This window comes from Phlebotomus papatasi, chromosome 3 (genome assembly GCF_024763615.1).
Source record: "Phlebotomus papatasi isolate M1 chromosome 3, Ppap_2.1, whole genome shotgun sequence".
Classification (NCBI taxonomy): domain Eukaryota; kingdom Metazoa; phylum Arthropoda; class Insecta; order Diptera; family Psychodidae; genus Phlebotomus; species Phlebotomus papatasi.
This window is the reverse complement of record NC_077224.1, coordinates 4894801-4911183: the sequence shown is the minus strand read 5'-3', so window position 1 is coordinate 4911183 and position 16383 is coordinate 4894801. Positions and strand designations below refer to the sequence as shown.

General features: G+C 38.8%; 1 protein-coding gene, 1 long non-coding RNA gene and 1 pseudogene across 2 annotated transcripts; 2 read left to right on the top strand and 1 right to left on the bottom strand.

Moving 5' to 3' along the window:
• Nucleotides 1–1954: 1954 nt before the first annotated feature.
• Nucleotides 1955–3636, bottom strand: LOC129806566 (uncharacterized). Its single transcript, XR_008752178.1, has 3 exons — nt 3452–3636; nt 3060–3359; nt 1955–2992 (listed from the first exon to the last, which is right to left on the bottom strand). It is a non-coding gene; the product is annotated as an uncharacterized LOC129806566 (long non-coding RNA).
• Nucleotides 3637–3847: 211 nt separating this feature from the next.
• LOC129805179 (uncharacterized) lies at nt 3848–7747 on the top strand. Its single transcript, XM_055852938.1, has one exon. The coding sequence runs from the start codon at nt 3848–3850 to the stop codon at nt 7745–7747; it is 3900 nt and encodes a 1299-aa protein (XP_055708913.1).
• Nucleotides 7748–8447: 700 nt separating this feature from the next.
• LOC129806541 (juvenile hormone esterase-like) lies at nt 8448–15366 on the top strand (annotated as a pseudogene).
• The last annotated feature ends 1017 nt before the right edge of the window (nt 15367–16383 follow it).

The window sequence follows — 16383 nt, the reverse complement described above, 5'->3', positions numbered from 1 at the left end:
TTTCTATCCGTTGCGTCACAAAAGGTGGTCAGAAAAAAGATGGCCGGAATTTCACACAAAGTGGCCGGAATACTACCCAAAGCAATGTCCATATTTTTATTAATTTTTCAATATTTTAAGAAGTGATTTAAAGAAAACAAAGATGATAAACTAGTTTTCAAGGTTTTACACAACCTTCCCGAAAAGAAAGTAACAAAAAATGTCAATATGAATCAAAAATATTGCATTTCAAACTTAGGACTACGGTGCTTATATGCAACTATACCGAAATTTGGCACACTTGTCCTAAAAGCTTTGTTTTATCGATACCAATGAATGCTAAGCCTCGTTTGTAGTGTGTCACGAACTGACTTGGCTATGAACGGGATTAGTCGCCTCTGGACTTTAGCTGTAAGTGTGTCCAGGGCATTACGCTGTTTGTCTCCAATTAGAAACTTTCCCTTGTCTCCATTTGGATTAATTTGTTTCCAATAGAAGCATTTTGCACCTGTGTCTTTTTCTTGTATTTAAGAAGTTTTCAAATAATATTTAAAGAATTTTAACTAAGCAGTAACATTCTAGAAGAGTCAAGGAGCAAATTTATGTAATTCTCTATAGAAAAAAAATTGAACTTAATGTGTTGAATCTTCTGTCAAAGTTAAATCGTCTGAAAATAGTTTTGAATTAGGACATTTACCCTATGTTGAAAAATCACTGCAATTGTTTATTGTTTAAAAAATCCAGACCTTCGTGGGGACTGGGCTACACTTATAGTCTAAAGACCGCTTTATATCGTATTTCCTCGTGACAATATAGAACTACTTTCAGTCATATGACTGTCAATAACCTTCAATATGACTAATGGCCTCTATATACTAGAGAAAATTTATGTATATATTGAAGAGTTTGTTTATTTTTGTTTATTGTGCTTACACTCGAGTCCCTTTCAAGTAAATATATCTTTTGAGTTTATGCGACCATCGCCGCCTTAGCGTTGACAACCAACCTCCGGAGTGCAAACGGTGGAAAACTCCTTAATAGGTTATATATGAGTTTTTCTTATCACTGAAAGAAATCCGAAAATGTTAGAATAACATTCCGGAAATGTTAATTTTACCCTGCAGTATTGATCCGAAATCGGTGTAAATATTACCATTTCCAGGTGTATTGGAGGTTTGAGTTATCCTTTTTCATGTTAATTTTACCCTTAAAAAGTTGTAAAATTAACATTAAAAAATGTTGATATATTTTTACACCTAAAAAGTGTTAAAGTTATGAGTAAAAAAGTTAATCGCACACTCTTTTTTTCTCAGTGACACAAAGAATTTTTCTCAATATGGACATAAATTTCTTTAGTGTGCAGAGGTCCTCAGTCAATTCATCAGAATTATTATTAAAATTCACTTCATGAAGATTGCTTTTTGATACTGGAGTAGAGAGTTCTATAATGAAAAGGGATAAAGAGAAGAATGATTCTTAAAACTTTTCTTCATTATCCGTCCGCTTTTATTAATCAAATGTGGAATAGACCTTACCCCTTAATACTCTCACCCATTTCGTTTAAGTATTGCAAACTTAAGCAAATTTTATGGTTATTACGTGACACTATGATTCTCTATTAATATGTGAGAATTCTTTTTTGAAGTAATCCGCAAAAATTCCGATTAGAACCAGTAACAATTCAATTTGCAATCTGTTCGCGCCACTGCCTCCTCATTGAAGGCAGCGACACCAACGGGAATTTCCGACTGGTAGCTAACTTCACACTCGTATGCTGTCAAGCAATAAATCACTCTCTGCCTGCTATCGCGACACGCGCAACATCGTTTTTCATCATCGTCCTAAATTTATCTCAATTTATCATCTACATCGTTCGTCAGAACGCATCATATCTGAGTTAGTTTAGTTAATTAGTTGTATCTGAGTGAAGTGTGAAATATATTGGAAGGAGAAAGCAGCAAAAATTGTTCTCTTCTCGCCAGATCTTCAAGTCTTATATATTTCACAGGTATCTCATACTACAATTGTCAAGGAAGTCATTGAGGTTCAGGATCTCATGCTTTTCAATCCATTCTCATAGGTATCTCATACTACAATTGTCAAGGAAGTCATTGAGGTTCAGGATCTCATGCTTTTCAATCCATTCTCATAGGTAAACCCTAACATTAATTGGTCATCGAGCCTACAAGGAGCCAGCACCAGCTGCAACATTCTATACGCTTGAAAGGAACCATTAATTGGTCATCGAGCCTACAAGGAGCCAGCACCAGCTGCCACCTTCATCACACTGATTGTTGCAACAGCGCAATCCTCATTCTATACGCTTCAAAGGAACTGAGACACAATCAGGATGACTTTGAAGAATCAACGTGCGGGTCACAGATCTGCCCTTTCCAAGATCCATAACTCTGTGAGCGACAAATGTTCACAAGAGGAGCTACTACACAAGCTTGAGTCTGCCAGAAATGTCAATTCGAAGATTATCCACCTTCAGAGGGAAATTATTGACGTGGCTAAGGATGAAGGATCATGTGAAGAAGAGGAAACTTGGCTGACAGAACACGCTCAGTTCTTCAGTCTTCTCGAAAGCAGGATTTTGGAGCTATTGCGCGCATCCAGCCAATCTCCAAACCACGACTCTGAGGCTTCCCATCCGGGAACAAAAGCCGAAGGGACATCTCAGCTTCACGACTCAACAAATTCCAGCATTCTCATGGCTTTTGTCAATCAGCAAACTCAAATCAATGAGCTCATCAAAGCCGTTCTCTCTGGGCGCTCTGGACAGTCTCCGAAACCTCTACAATTGCCTGATCTAGAAATTCCTAAATTTGATGGCACCTATAAGTCGTGGATTTCTTTTCGGGATTTGTTTGTCGCTTCAGTTCACAACAACACTGACATTTCTGACGCTCAAAAACATCAACTTCTCATGGGATTGTTGACACCGGAAGCAGCTTCTAAGGTTAAACACATTCCAATTTCTGATGCAAACTACACCAGGGTGTGGTCTATTCTGCAAAAGAAATACGAGAAACACTACAACATTGTCGCAGATCACGTACAAACCTTCTTGGCACTACCATTCATCAAATCAGCCGACAAGAAGAATTTGCGACAAATTCATTCGATCGCCGAAGAAGTGACAAATGCTCTTGATGCTATCAATGAAAATAGCCGTGATCCATGGCTCATACAATTCTTGAACCAGCGAGTGGACAGCCAGACTCGCAGTCTTTGGGAAGTCAAAAGGAAAAATCTCAACATACAATCTCCAACATGGGAAGATTATCTTGAGTTCCTGAACGATCGCTGCGATGTTCTTGAGGCTTGCAATGACAGCTCATTGTCCACATCCAATCCCTCCAAGAAGAATTCTCAGCCTGAGATTTCCAAGAAGAAGTCGACTACGTTGTTGGCCACACAATCCGACAATAGCAACAATAATTGTGTGTGCTGTGGGAAAGACACTCACCCCCTTTTCCGGTGCCCAGTATTCTTGGAAAAGAATCCTCAGGAGCGCTTCGACGTGGTCAGGAATTCCAAATTGTGCAGGAATTGTCTAAATTCCCGACATTTGACGAATAATTGTGACAGGTCTCTTTGTCAGCGATGCCGCAGCCGTCACAATACATTGCTGCATGATGCATATGCAGCATATGCAGCAAAGCAAAATGTCAAAACAAATGACATAACCTCAAACCACCCAGAATCTCAGCATTCCGGGAGCAATAATTCTCAACCTTCTGGAACCATCCCGAAGCAAACAGAAATCCCAAGGACAGACAGTCAGCACACCAGTGTAGGGATTCCATCTTCAATCAATCACTCATCTGCGAATTCTTCACCAAAAGTTCTCTTATCGACGTGCATGGTGAATGTTTTGGATTCTCACAGAGTCGTTCACAAGTGCCGTGCAGTCTTGGACAGTGGTGCTCAGCAGAGCATGATGACAGAGAATCTTCGGGAGAGACTGCAGCTGAGACGTTCTCCAGACAATACTTTGATCATCGGATGTAACAACAGCTACTCCAAAGTCAAAGGTAGATCACAATTGCTCGTTCTGTCATCCAATCTGGATGACTCTTATGAATTTAACTGTTTGGTTGTTCCACAAGTTACAGGGAAGTTGCCTAATTTCCTAGTCAATCCTCTCTCAGTTCAAATTCCTTCCCAAATCACTCTTTCCGATCCCAATTGGTGCGTGGAATCTCCTGTCGATTTGCTAATCGGCATGGATCATTACAATGATGTCGTTCTTGACGGAGTCATTCGTCAGGGGTCTGACCAGCCAGTCCTGAGGCAAACAGTCTTTGGATGGGTACTCTCAGGAGCGCTCAAGGATGCCTCCACTGCTCCACCGCCACATTCTCAATGCAATATGGTCACTCTTGCTTCTCTAGAAAAGACAGTGAAGCGCTTTTGGGAAATTGAGGAAGTCGAATGTGCCAAATCTACTTCTGTCGAGAATGTGGAAGTTGAAGAACACTTTGCAGCCACATTTTCCAGGGAAGATTCCGGACGATTTATCGTTCAACTCCCACTCCGGCCAAATCACACAGAATTGGGCAATTCTAAGAAGAGAGCCATTCGACAACTGAGGTCTTTGGAAGATCGGCTCAAGAAACTCCCAGACATGAGAGCTCTTTACAATGAGTCGATGGACAACTACCTAACCAAAGGATACATGACAGAAATTCCAAGAAGGGATGATGATTCAAACCACTTCTATCTACCACATCATGGAGTATGGAAGCCTTCCTCATCATCTACCAAATTGCGCGTGGTTTTCAACGCCAGTGCAAAAACATCTAGTGGCTTGAGTTTGAATGACGTTCTAAAAGTTGGGCCCACAGTCCAACCAGATCTTGTCACTGTTCTCATGCGTTTTAGGCTTAATCCCTATGCCATGAAGTGTGACGTCTCTCAGATGTATCTTCAAGTCAAACTCCATGAGCCACACGCAGACTTTCAAAGGATTCTGTGGAGAAATTCCGACACAGAGCCCATCCGGGAGTACAAAATAAATCGTGTGTGTTTTGGCGTTGCTTCCAGCCCCTACCTCGCGACAAAAGTACTCAATCAACTGGCAGAAATGGAGAAACAAGACTTCCCTCTAGGATCTCAGGCGGTGACAAGCAATTTCTACGTGGATGATGGCCTGATTTCCTGCTCTTCTCTAGACACTGCCCTTCAAACACAATCTCAATTGGGTGAATTGATGGCTCATGGTGGATTCACTTTGGCAAAATGGTGTGCAACACATCCGGAATTGCTAGAAAATGTCACCAAGTCATCACAGGATCCTAAACTTCTCCATTTACCTGACGATGACAATTCAGTGGAAGTATTGGGTATTAAATGGGATCCACAGAAGGATGTCTTTCACTACTCAGTGCCCCCAGACTTTGCCTCTCCAATTGCCACCAGACGAACAATAGCTTCAACAATTGCCCGTCTCTATGATCCTCTTGGGCTCATAGGCCCTGTCATTACCGAAGGCAAAATTCTCATACAAATGTCATGGCAAAAGGAACTAGCAGCTGGATGGGACACCGAACTTCCCCCTCAAATCCAGGACAAATGGACGAAGTACGTACAAGGTCTTCATCGAATCAACGACATTCAGATACCAAGATGGGTGTCAGAGATTCATGATCCAGATCTCACAGAACTTCATGGGTTTGCAGACAGCAGTCAAGCAGCATATGGTGCAGCTGTTTATGTCGTGACAAGGGGCAAAGATTCTTCAATCTCATCCCACCTTCTCATATCCAAGTCACGCATTGCTCCCATGGACCCTCTTACAATTCCAAAACTGGAATTATGCGCTGCTGAACTCTGTGCTAAGCTGGTCGCTCGAGTACAGAGGGATCTCAACATTTCAAAGGCTCATTTGTGGAGTGACTCTACAGTTGCTCTCTCATGGATTTGTTCTACCAGAGAGAAGCCTAACCTCTTTGTCAGGAAACGAGTTCAGAGTGTTTTAAAGCTATCGGATGCTTCACAGTGGAGACACGTGGGTACTTCGGACAATCCAGCGGATCTCATCTCCCGAGGATGTTCACCAGAGGCACTCATCAATTCAACTTTGTGGTTCCACGGCCCATCTTGGCTTTCCCTTGATCCGAGCAATTATCCTAATACTCTGTCCGCCTCCCTTCCCCTTCCCTCTGAAAATGAACAAACCATTTCAGTTAATTTCAGCGCTCATCAAGAAGACACACTACTTTCGAGACTTCTCGATCGATGCTCTCGAGTTTCTCGACTTCAAGGAATTGTTGCCCAGTGCATTCGGGCCACAACTCCATCTACAAGACGCTCAAAGGGTCCACTCTCTCCTCAAGAGATGGACAGTGCTCTCATGATCTTGATCCGGCTGGATCAGCAAGCTCATTTTCCTGAATTGATTGAGTCGCTGAAAAACGAGTCTCTTAACAACAAACATGTCAAAAACTTTGCCAATCTTCAACCTTTCCTGGATGCCAAAGGTCTTGTGAGAGTTGGAGGTCGCCTAGAGCGTTCTCAATTCGGCTACGACACAAAACATCCTATTTTGTTACCATATAGTCGATTGACGAAACTCTTGGCTCAACGAGAGCATGTACGTCAAATGCACTGTGGATCAGAAAGTCTTCTGGCCTATCTGCGTCAAAGATTCTGGCCGATCAAAGGTCGTAATCTCACAAGGGGAGTTACCAGAGCTTGCATACACTGCTTCAGGGTATTCCCTCATCTACAGCGACAACTCATGGGACAACTTCCTGAACATCGCACAACACTGGATAGACCCTTCTCTTCAACATCAGTTGATTTTGCTGGACCCCTTCAGCTACGCCCAGGAAGACGTGGAGGTGCTATCACCAAAGTGTGGGTGGCTATCTTTGTGTGTCATTCTACTAAAGCGATTCACATCGAATTAGTCAGCAACTTGTCCACTGAGGCTTTTGTGGCCTCATTCCGCAGATTTGTCGCTAGACGATCCACACCATCTCATCTTTTCATGGACAATGCAACCAATTTCACTGGCAGCAAGACTGAATTGGACAAGCTTTTCCATCAGGAAGTTCATCAAAACTCTGTCCAGAACAAACTTGTGAGTCTAGGAATCCAGTTTCATTTTCAACCACCTGATGGGCCCCACCACAATGGACTTGTTGAAGCTGCAGTGAAATCGGTCAAGACCCATTTGCACAGAGTTGTGGGATCGTGCCCTCTGAGCTATGAGGAACTGCAAACAATCCTCACTCAAGTGGAGGCCGTCTTAAACAGTCGACCCCTCACACCCATCTCTACAGATGCATCTGATCCTGCAGTTCTGACTCCAGGCCACTTCCTCACTGGTGGCCCTCTCACATCTCTACCCGATCCGAGTCTACAAACACTTTCAATGAATCATCTGTCTCGATGGCAATTGTGCCAACGTTTGTACCAGGATTTTGCGACCAGATGGCAGAGGGATTATATTCATCAACTACAAGAACGAAAGAAGTGGAAGAAATCTGAGCCAAATGTGCGTGTGGGAGATCTCGCATTGCTATCCAAGGACAACGAGCCCAGCATCCGCTGGCCATTAGGAGAAGTCACTCATGTCCACCCAGGCCCTGACGGACTTGTGAGGGTAGTGGACATTCGCACAGCTACCGGAACTTATCGACGTCCTATCACCAGGCTTGCACTCCTACCAAGGGTGCAATTTCTCCGGGAGGATGTTCGCGCCACTGCCTCCTCATTGAAGGCAGCGACACCAACGGGAATTTCCGACTGGTAGCTAACTTCACACTCGTATGCTGTCAAGCAATAAATCACTCTCTGCCTGCTATCGCGACACGCGCAACATCGTTTTTCATCATCGTCCTAAATTTATCTCAATTTATCATCTACATCGTTCGTCAGAACGCATCATATCTGAGTTAGTTTAGTTAATTAGTTGTATCTGAGTGAAGTGTGAAATATATTGGAAGGAGAAAGCAGCAAAAATTGTTCTCTTCTCGCCAGATCTTCAAGTCTTATATATTTCACAGGTATCTCATACTACAATTGTCAAGGAAGTCATTGAGGTTCAGGATCTCATGCTTTTCAATCCATTCTCATAGGTATCTCATACTACAATTGTCAAGGAAGTCATTGAGGTTCAGGATCTCATGCTTTTCAATCCATTCTCATAGGTAAACCCTAACACAATCAAAACAGTGTAAAAAATGAAAATAAAAAAAAATTACTTAGAATTGTGAATGAAAGCAGACAGATGGGGATATACCAATATCACAAATACATTTGAAAAAAAATATGAAGGTCAGCAAGATCAGATTGCGAACCGAACGATTTAGAGCTGAGTTGAATGGGTTTTTCCTGATTAATGGGTTAACTCAGAACCAATGTTATATGGAAAAATCGTTAATAGAATGTTAATAGAGTTGTGAGCAGAATTTTGTATTTGTGTGATCGACTATAAAAGTCACCAAAGATATTTGAGCCATGTGGTATTCAGTATAATGCGATCATTCGCGGGAGTAGCATTCGTTGTGATTCTGGTGCTCTTTCTGCATCCAGAGAAGATCTGTGTCAGTGGTGAGGATGAGAAAACCATTGTGAAGACCAATTTGGGTGAAATTGAGGGTGTCAAGCTTAAGAGTCGTCTAGGGAAATCTTACCATTCATTCAGAGGAATCCGATATGCCAAATCACCAACGGACCGATTGAGATTTCAAGCACCTGAACCAGTTGATCCCTGGACAGGTATATACGATGCTACTAAGGATGGACCTCAGTGTCCTCAACCCAGTTTCAATGGTGACATTGTGGAGTCAGAGGACTGTTTAAGGCTAAATATTTACACCAAAGAAGTTCCCAGAAATGGAAGCTTCCCGAACAACAATCTTAAACCGGTCCTTTTCTATATCCATCCCGGAGGATTCTATGCTTTCTCTGGTATAAGTGCCATGTTTGGCCTGAATTTTTCATGGACCGTGACGTAGTATTAGTCACAATCAACTATAGACTTGGTTCATTGGGATACCTGAGTACCGGAACCAAGGACAGTCCGGGAAATGCAGGGTACAAGGATCAAGTTATGGCTTTGAAGTTCATTCGTGATCATGTATCTGCTTTTGGCGGAGATCCCAACTCCATCACTCTATTTGGATACAGTGCGGGCGCCCTTAGTATTACTCTGCACATGGTTTCGCCTATGTCGAAGGGACTATTCCATAGAGCCATTGTAATGAGCGCATCAGCTACAGGACAGTGGCCTCCTCCTGAACATCAACTCGATCTGGCGGAGAAGCAGGCTCGTCTCTTCAATTGTACTACAGCAACACCAAAAGACCTAGTTGAATGCCTAAGGACCGTTGATGGTTTGGAAATGGGCAAGAGGCTTCATGAGATGTTCGAATGGGGCAGTGGAAATCCAGTGTTGCTCTGGAAACCAGTAATTGAACCTGACTTTGGTCAGGAACGCTTCCTAACTGAAGACCCAACAATCTCTTACTTAGAAGGGAGGTATATGAAGATTCCCGTAATTGCAGGAATTACCAAGGATGAATTCGTCAGCTTTGCTAAATGTGAGTTTCTAGTGAAGTAGATTGATTGTGCTGTAAATTAAGGGGTTACATGGGTCTCTCAGGTCAAAATATAGGCCTTTTTTCTGATAATAATTTATTGTGTTCAAAATAGTTTAGAAATTCCAACTTTTGGGATATGAAAGAGTAACTTTAGAACAAAATTTAAAAAAAAAATTGAAAAATTTGAAAAATTCGACCGTTGGTAGCTGATTTTCGGAACCATTCCTCAAAAAAACAGACCTTGCGGTAGGCAGGATTTCTCCCAGTAGGTTCATCTGAAATCAAAAAACCAAATAAACTCCTGTAGAGGATTAGTTGGACCCCTGGATGAACGAAGGATTTTTGAAAAAACAAAATTTGGATTTTTGCCAAAAGTTTTTGTAAAAAAGTATCAATTTTACCCTATTTTTCAACACATTTTCTATTGTATAAACGGATCTGATTAAAGGAAGTGTAATTCCTTCGTTCAAACAGTAGATAATACTTCTCAAAACAAGTATGCAAAATTTCAGAAAGATCGGATCAGCAGACTCTGAGTAATCTTGACTACAGCATTGTAAAACGCTGTTTTGAGAAAAACGCGTTTAAAGTTTTACAACAATATGCGCGCGCGGGCAGAATGCATAACAAAAACTGCTCTACCTCCGAGAGTTTTACTTCAATTGACTTGAAATTTTCAGAAAATATTTTTCAAATGTTAGGATAAGTGTGCCAAATTTCGGCCAGCTTTGCATTTCGGCCACTTTGAGTGTAATTTCTGCCAAGCAATTAAATGAATAACAATTATGGATTTAATCTTCGAAAAGTCAATGAATTCATTTTGCTTTTAAATATTTATTCATTTTAGGATGTCTTAACACAAAAATCATTAAGTTTTAGGTATAATTTGAATTTAAATTTTGTTTAGAAACTCAGTGTGGAAAAAGTCTTACAAAAAATGTGACAGATCGATTGTGTTTTTAGCAGTCTTCTGATTTGTGGTGAAGTGCAAAAGGTTTTCCTTCGGTGTTTTTCATGAAAATTGATTAGTTTTCATTAAAAATTCTTTTTGTTTAAGTTAATAGTGAATAATTCTTTAAATTTCGGGTAAAATTTCCCATCTGGATCCTGTATTTCGCGTAAAAAAGTAGATAATTTGTGAGCGTCTCTCCGGTGAGGTAATGTTGCCTATTCCGGCAACATCTTTTGCTTTCCTAAATTTCTTATTTATTTATTTTTTTCAATTTCTGAGTTGTGCAATGCCCATAGAAAAAAAGCATGGCCTTTTTGAAAAAGATGATGTGGAATAGGCCTTGAAAGAGTTCAGGAAGGGCAAACTGCTACGGGAATCTGCGCGTAAATTTGGGATGCCGAGGTAAACTCTTCAGGTCTTCAGGACAAATTAAACGGAAGATCTTTGGACTTGTGGGTCATATATACGTATTAAAGTAAATATTTTTAAACTCGTTCCGTATGACGTTTTGAAATTTTCTATACGTTGCTTCACAAAAGGTGGTCACAAACAAGGTAGCCGATATTACACTCAAAGCGGCCGGAATACTACCCAAAGCAATGTCCCTATTTTTTTTTAAATTAATTTTTCAATATTTTAGGAACTGATTCAGAGAAAAAAAGATGATAAACTAGTGTTCAAGGTTCTATACAGCCCTCTCGAAAAGGAAGTAACAAGAAATTTCAATATGTATTAAAAATATTGCATTTCAAACTTAGACTTATTTGCAACTATGCCGAAATTTGGCATACTTACCCTATACTATAAATAAAAAAATGATTTTTTTTTCACATGAGAGACCCATGCAACCCCTTAAGGAGAAGATGGGGCAGTTTCGCGCAGTAGAACCTTTATTTCAATATTTATTTGCTGAATCGCTGAATCGCATTTCTTCCGGCTATTAGGCCTAAATAACATAAAAGACAATAGGTAAAAATCAGTCATTTTACCGGCTATAGACTATGGATGACGCGAGCGTTTGTAATATATAGTGAGATAGCTATTTACAGTTCCTAACAATTTTGTGTAAATGAGTTTTGAGCCTTTAAGAACAATAGAGTCATCGATGACCCAAAAACAAAAATTTTTATACAGCTTATATAACGGTTATGTTTTGCTATACAAACTGAAAAAATGATTTTTTCCTGATCCCCAAATTTTGACCCTCTCGTTCTTAAAAGGTTACTTTGTAAAGGACGGTTTGGTCACGCTTGACTTTACAATGATTTTTTTCCTACGGACCCCCCTAAGATTTAAGATATTTAGCTAGGTTCTAAGGTATTTTATTATTTTGTTTTCCAGATATATTAACCAACGACACCCTAAAATACGATTTTGATAAAAGGTTTTCCGAACTAGCTCCAATATGCTTCCTGTATGAAAGAGGCACTGAGAGATCAAAGAAAATAAGTCAAACATTGAGGAAGAAGTATGTTAACTTTCCCTTGATAAATGAATCTCGTATTCCTGAACTTGGTGAGGTATGTACTTTAACTGCTTTTTGAAATGTTTTGTAGGGTTTTATCTTATCATTAAATTCGAAAATACAGGTTATATGGGCCCAAATAGATTCAAGCTGATCATTGAGAATATTATTTATCCCGCAAAATTTGGCAGAAAAGATATCACGAACTGTCATATATTGAGAATTTGGGTTCATCAATTAGAAGTCCTACGTCCTACCTATAAATTTTTTAACCGAACTCTTTTTACAGGTTATATATTTAAATCATAATACTCAAAATATTTCGAAATATCTCAGTTAGTTGGTTAAAAACATTAATGTTTTTAAAAAATAATCTATTTCAGGACTACACTATTTTAATACCTAACATCTAAAAATCTACTTTACTAACAGTGGAATTTTTTGAGAAAATTTTCACTTAGGATAGTAAGGGCAATTGATATACCAGGGATGACATGATAATTTATTTTCGATAGTATCGACTATCGATTCTGAAAAATGTAAACGTTAGCTGAACTTTTTGCAGCTGATATAGATATTTTTAACAGCAAAATTCTCTTAAAAATGTCCCAAATAAATGGCTTAACATTGTGTGAAAAGCCGAGATTCATTTAATGTAACGGATATAGTTTTATCGATACTATCGATTCGTCGGTATCGAAAAGTTATCATTTCACCCCAGATCTTGAAAAATCTTTCCAACTATTTGTCGTTGAAGAATTTGATGTCTCTGGGTTTTGGACTAAAACACTAATCTACACCAAAAAACTTGAATCCTCCATACAAAATTCTAATAGCTGGATTGTAAAAAGGTCACCCAGCAAACGGGATATTAGGTCGGGGAAAAATGTAGAATATACATGTGTAGCAGGACTGTTGAGCCTGGAGGAGTTGATGGGAGAAAGCCCGTCCTGAGGAAGACTCCTCTGATCCAACGGTACCAATCACTGTTCAGCTGTCGCGGTAACTTTGAGGGGTGCTATAACGGCGGCTAACTTCAAGTTACGATATCGTTATAGTTCCGCTAGATGGGGTTGTGAATGCTCGAAGAGTTATTCCGAAGGCAGACCCCAATCGGCTTCTCAGTAGGTCTTTACCACTGAAGCCAAGAAGACGCCATATTCATGGCTGTCTTGGAATGGGCAATGGGACTCTATTCTGGGAGGCTAGCGATGAAGACCTGTAGCATTCGTGATACACATGCTCGTCTTTAGAATTTACTATCCTACGGATAATAAATTCTAATAGCCAGATGGTAAATTTTACTGTCTTCTTTTAGATTCTACCTCAAGTCTCGTTCTAATATACGGATAGTAACTATAAACCGGATCAGAGATATATCAAGCCTAATAAAAAGTGAAGCTATAGCGACTTAAACAACTTTGCTAGTAGTTCTTGTATTATTTCGGCGAACATTATGAAATATGTATTTTGAGATAGTTTTTAATGCACGATTTCGAAATATATCAGACTGATAAGTCAATTCTCTTTTGGAAAAAAAAACTTGTTATTAGTCTTCAGTGCCTTCATGCAAAACAATGTATGAAAAATGGAATGTCGAGAGGCCCCTGAACCGGATAGTAAATTTTACTAATCGAATAGTAAAACCCAATTACTGTATGGTAAATCCTACTATTCTTCTTTAGATTTTACCTCAAGTGTCTCTTAGATTTTAATATCCGGATAGTAGATTTTACTATCTGGGCTGGATATTAGAATGTGCAAACCTGGAAAAAATTATTTTTTGCCTTGGAATCGGTCATGAGTTGAACTTTTAACCAAAATAATTTTTATTTTGGGGAGGGGGGCTTGGGGCCTCTACTGGTTGATATTCTCAGGATTTCAAGTCACTGATTGTGGTAAGTGAAAAGCTTCTTCCAATATTGGTGACGTTCCGAGATTTAAACACGGGACATTTGTGAGAACGGTCGGTCATCTTCCGCATTATGTAGTCTGTACACAAAGCATATCGGGACCGGAGTTATTGCGTCGTTACGTGAGATATTCCAAGATGACATTCTAATCTAAGAGCAGGATGGTAAATATTACTGGCTTGGATAGTAATTTCAGTCTAAACGGAGGTTTTTCTGTCTTCCAGTTAAATTCTAAGATCTAATATCCAACTAGTAAAATTTACCATCCGGCTATTAGAATCTAATATCCATAGGGTAGAAAATTCTAGAAATTCAATATGGTAGATTCTAATGGAAACGTCTATGGAGGGTGGTATTTTCTACTAACTTTCGAGGCAGTAGAATCTAAAGACACTTGTGGAAAATATCATTAAAATTTTTCTTGATGCAAAGATCGGTTTAGGATTTTAAAGAGCCTTTATACGTTAGGTTTATTCATATGACTTAAGATTCTTAATTCAAAGCAATTGATCTCAAAGATTTTGAGAAGATAGTAAAATTATTTTTATTATTTAAAAATTCAGATCTGGCCTAAACCTGTAGTCTAAAAACCTCTTAAGAATTAATGCACCTTTCTATTTTAAATTAAATAATTACCCAATTGAGAGCCTCAATTTAAGCCGGTTTATTCGATTTCGAACATAACCTTTTTTATCAATAATTTACCATCACATGCGATTAAGAAAATCAACGTTTCTAAATTCTTTTAGCTGTTCTCTGATAGTGCCATTGGATTCAGTGTCCACCGATTTGTCCAGTTAGCATCTCGTCATACAAAGGTGTTCTATTACAAAAACACCTTCCGTGGTCGCTACAGTTTCTTTAACTATCCAGAAAATAAACCCTATGGTGAGTAAGAAAACCACAAGTTGGAATGTATTCTAAAACCCATATATAAACAACCATATTATATATATTGAGTATTTAACATGTGAATGTAATGGGGAAAATTTGCATAAATCTTCAGGTGTGGTACACCACGATGACTTGTTATACTTGTTTGGGGTTCCTTTAGTGGCTCCGACATTTGCTCACGACGACCCTGAAATTCTCAATGTAGAGCGTATGACCAGAATGTGGACAACTTTTGCCGACAGAGGGTAATTAAGATATTCCACCTTTATCAGCTTCCCATAAATTTTATATAAACATTTTCTTACACTCCAGGAATCCAAATAATCCCAATGATGAGTATCTGAGGAATCTCAAGTGGACACCTTATTCCTCACTTCTGGACAATTACTTGGAGATTGGCAATGCGGACAATTTTACAATGAGAGAAGGATTGTACACGGAAAGATTTCGCATTTGGGATGAGCTATTTCCTCTGCCACTCACGAACAAGACAAATCATCTATAAAAAAAGTAAAGATGAAAAAAAAATTGATTTATCATTGTATATTTGATATTACGATATTAAAGTTTTAATAAATGGTGTTTATTTTTTATGTTTTTAAATTGTATATATATTTTTTAATTTCTACTATTTTTAAATTTTAGTAATAGTATTTTTAAAATAAGGTGTACAATTTCATAAATTATTCATATTATTTTTACATTATTATTATCTAAACACGAGGTTCAGCAGAAAAATTAAAAATCTTTCAAGAAAAAAAGAATATAAATTATTTTGTTTAATTAAAAAAATATTACAGTTCACGTTAATTAACTAGCTAACCTGAAAATATTTACTCATTTTGTATTTCCCACAAATACAGAAAACGTCACGATATTTTTAATTAATTAACATTTCATCAATGAGAAATAAATTGAAGTAGTTTGTCCGTGGTGCAGTTAGTAAGATCCTTTGGTTACAAAATTTTCCTCTAGTTTCTATTTTTTTTTTATTTTAAATAGTGTTGGCATTTTCTAGCTTCTCAACAATTTTTTTTTAAACATTTTTCCCAATTTCTGGATAAAATACAAAAACTAATTTATTTTAAGTATCAGTCCTTGCTAGCTACATATTTTGGTATCGCGCTGGCATGGGTGCCTCGACGATAAAACGAAATGTCCTTGGATTAAAACCAGGGGCATGACATTTCCTATGTTTGACATATGCTTCTAGCGCGCCGATAAAACTTTTGGGTTTATAAGCTGTTTTCTGTCAGTGTAGAATGAATTAGCAAAAAATATAAATGCAAAATAATAGCCAACTTAATATTGAATAGGCAACCGAAAACCCCAAATTGGCAACCTATGTGGTTTTGGAGATATCTCGTGAAATGTATACGAAAACAGGGAAAAATTTACACTAAAATCGGTCTCATTTTTCATAGCTAATGTCACCCCCATACATCCAATTTTTCACTTGTACAAAACTGGCAAAGCACTTGTCCGGCACGTAATGGAGAATTAACCCGAACAATTCGTGATCGAAAGGAGATAGGTCTGAAGAATACAGCTGAAGGGGAATTCTGTAACAGCACGATGTCATATGACAAATTCTCGTAGTAAAATTCAGGACCGGGAGCA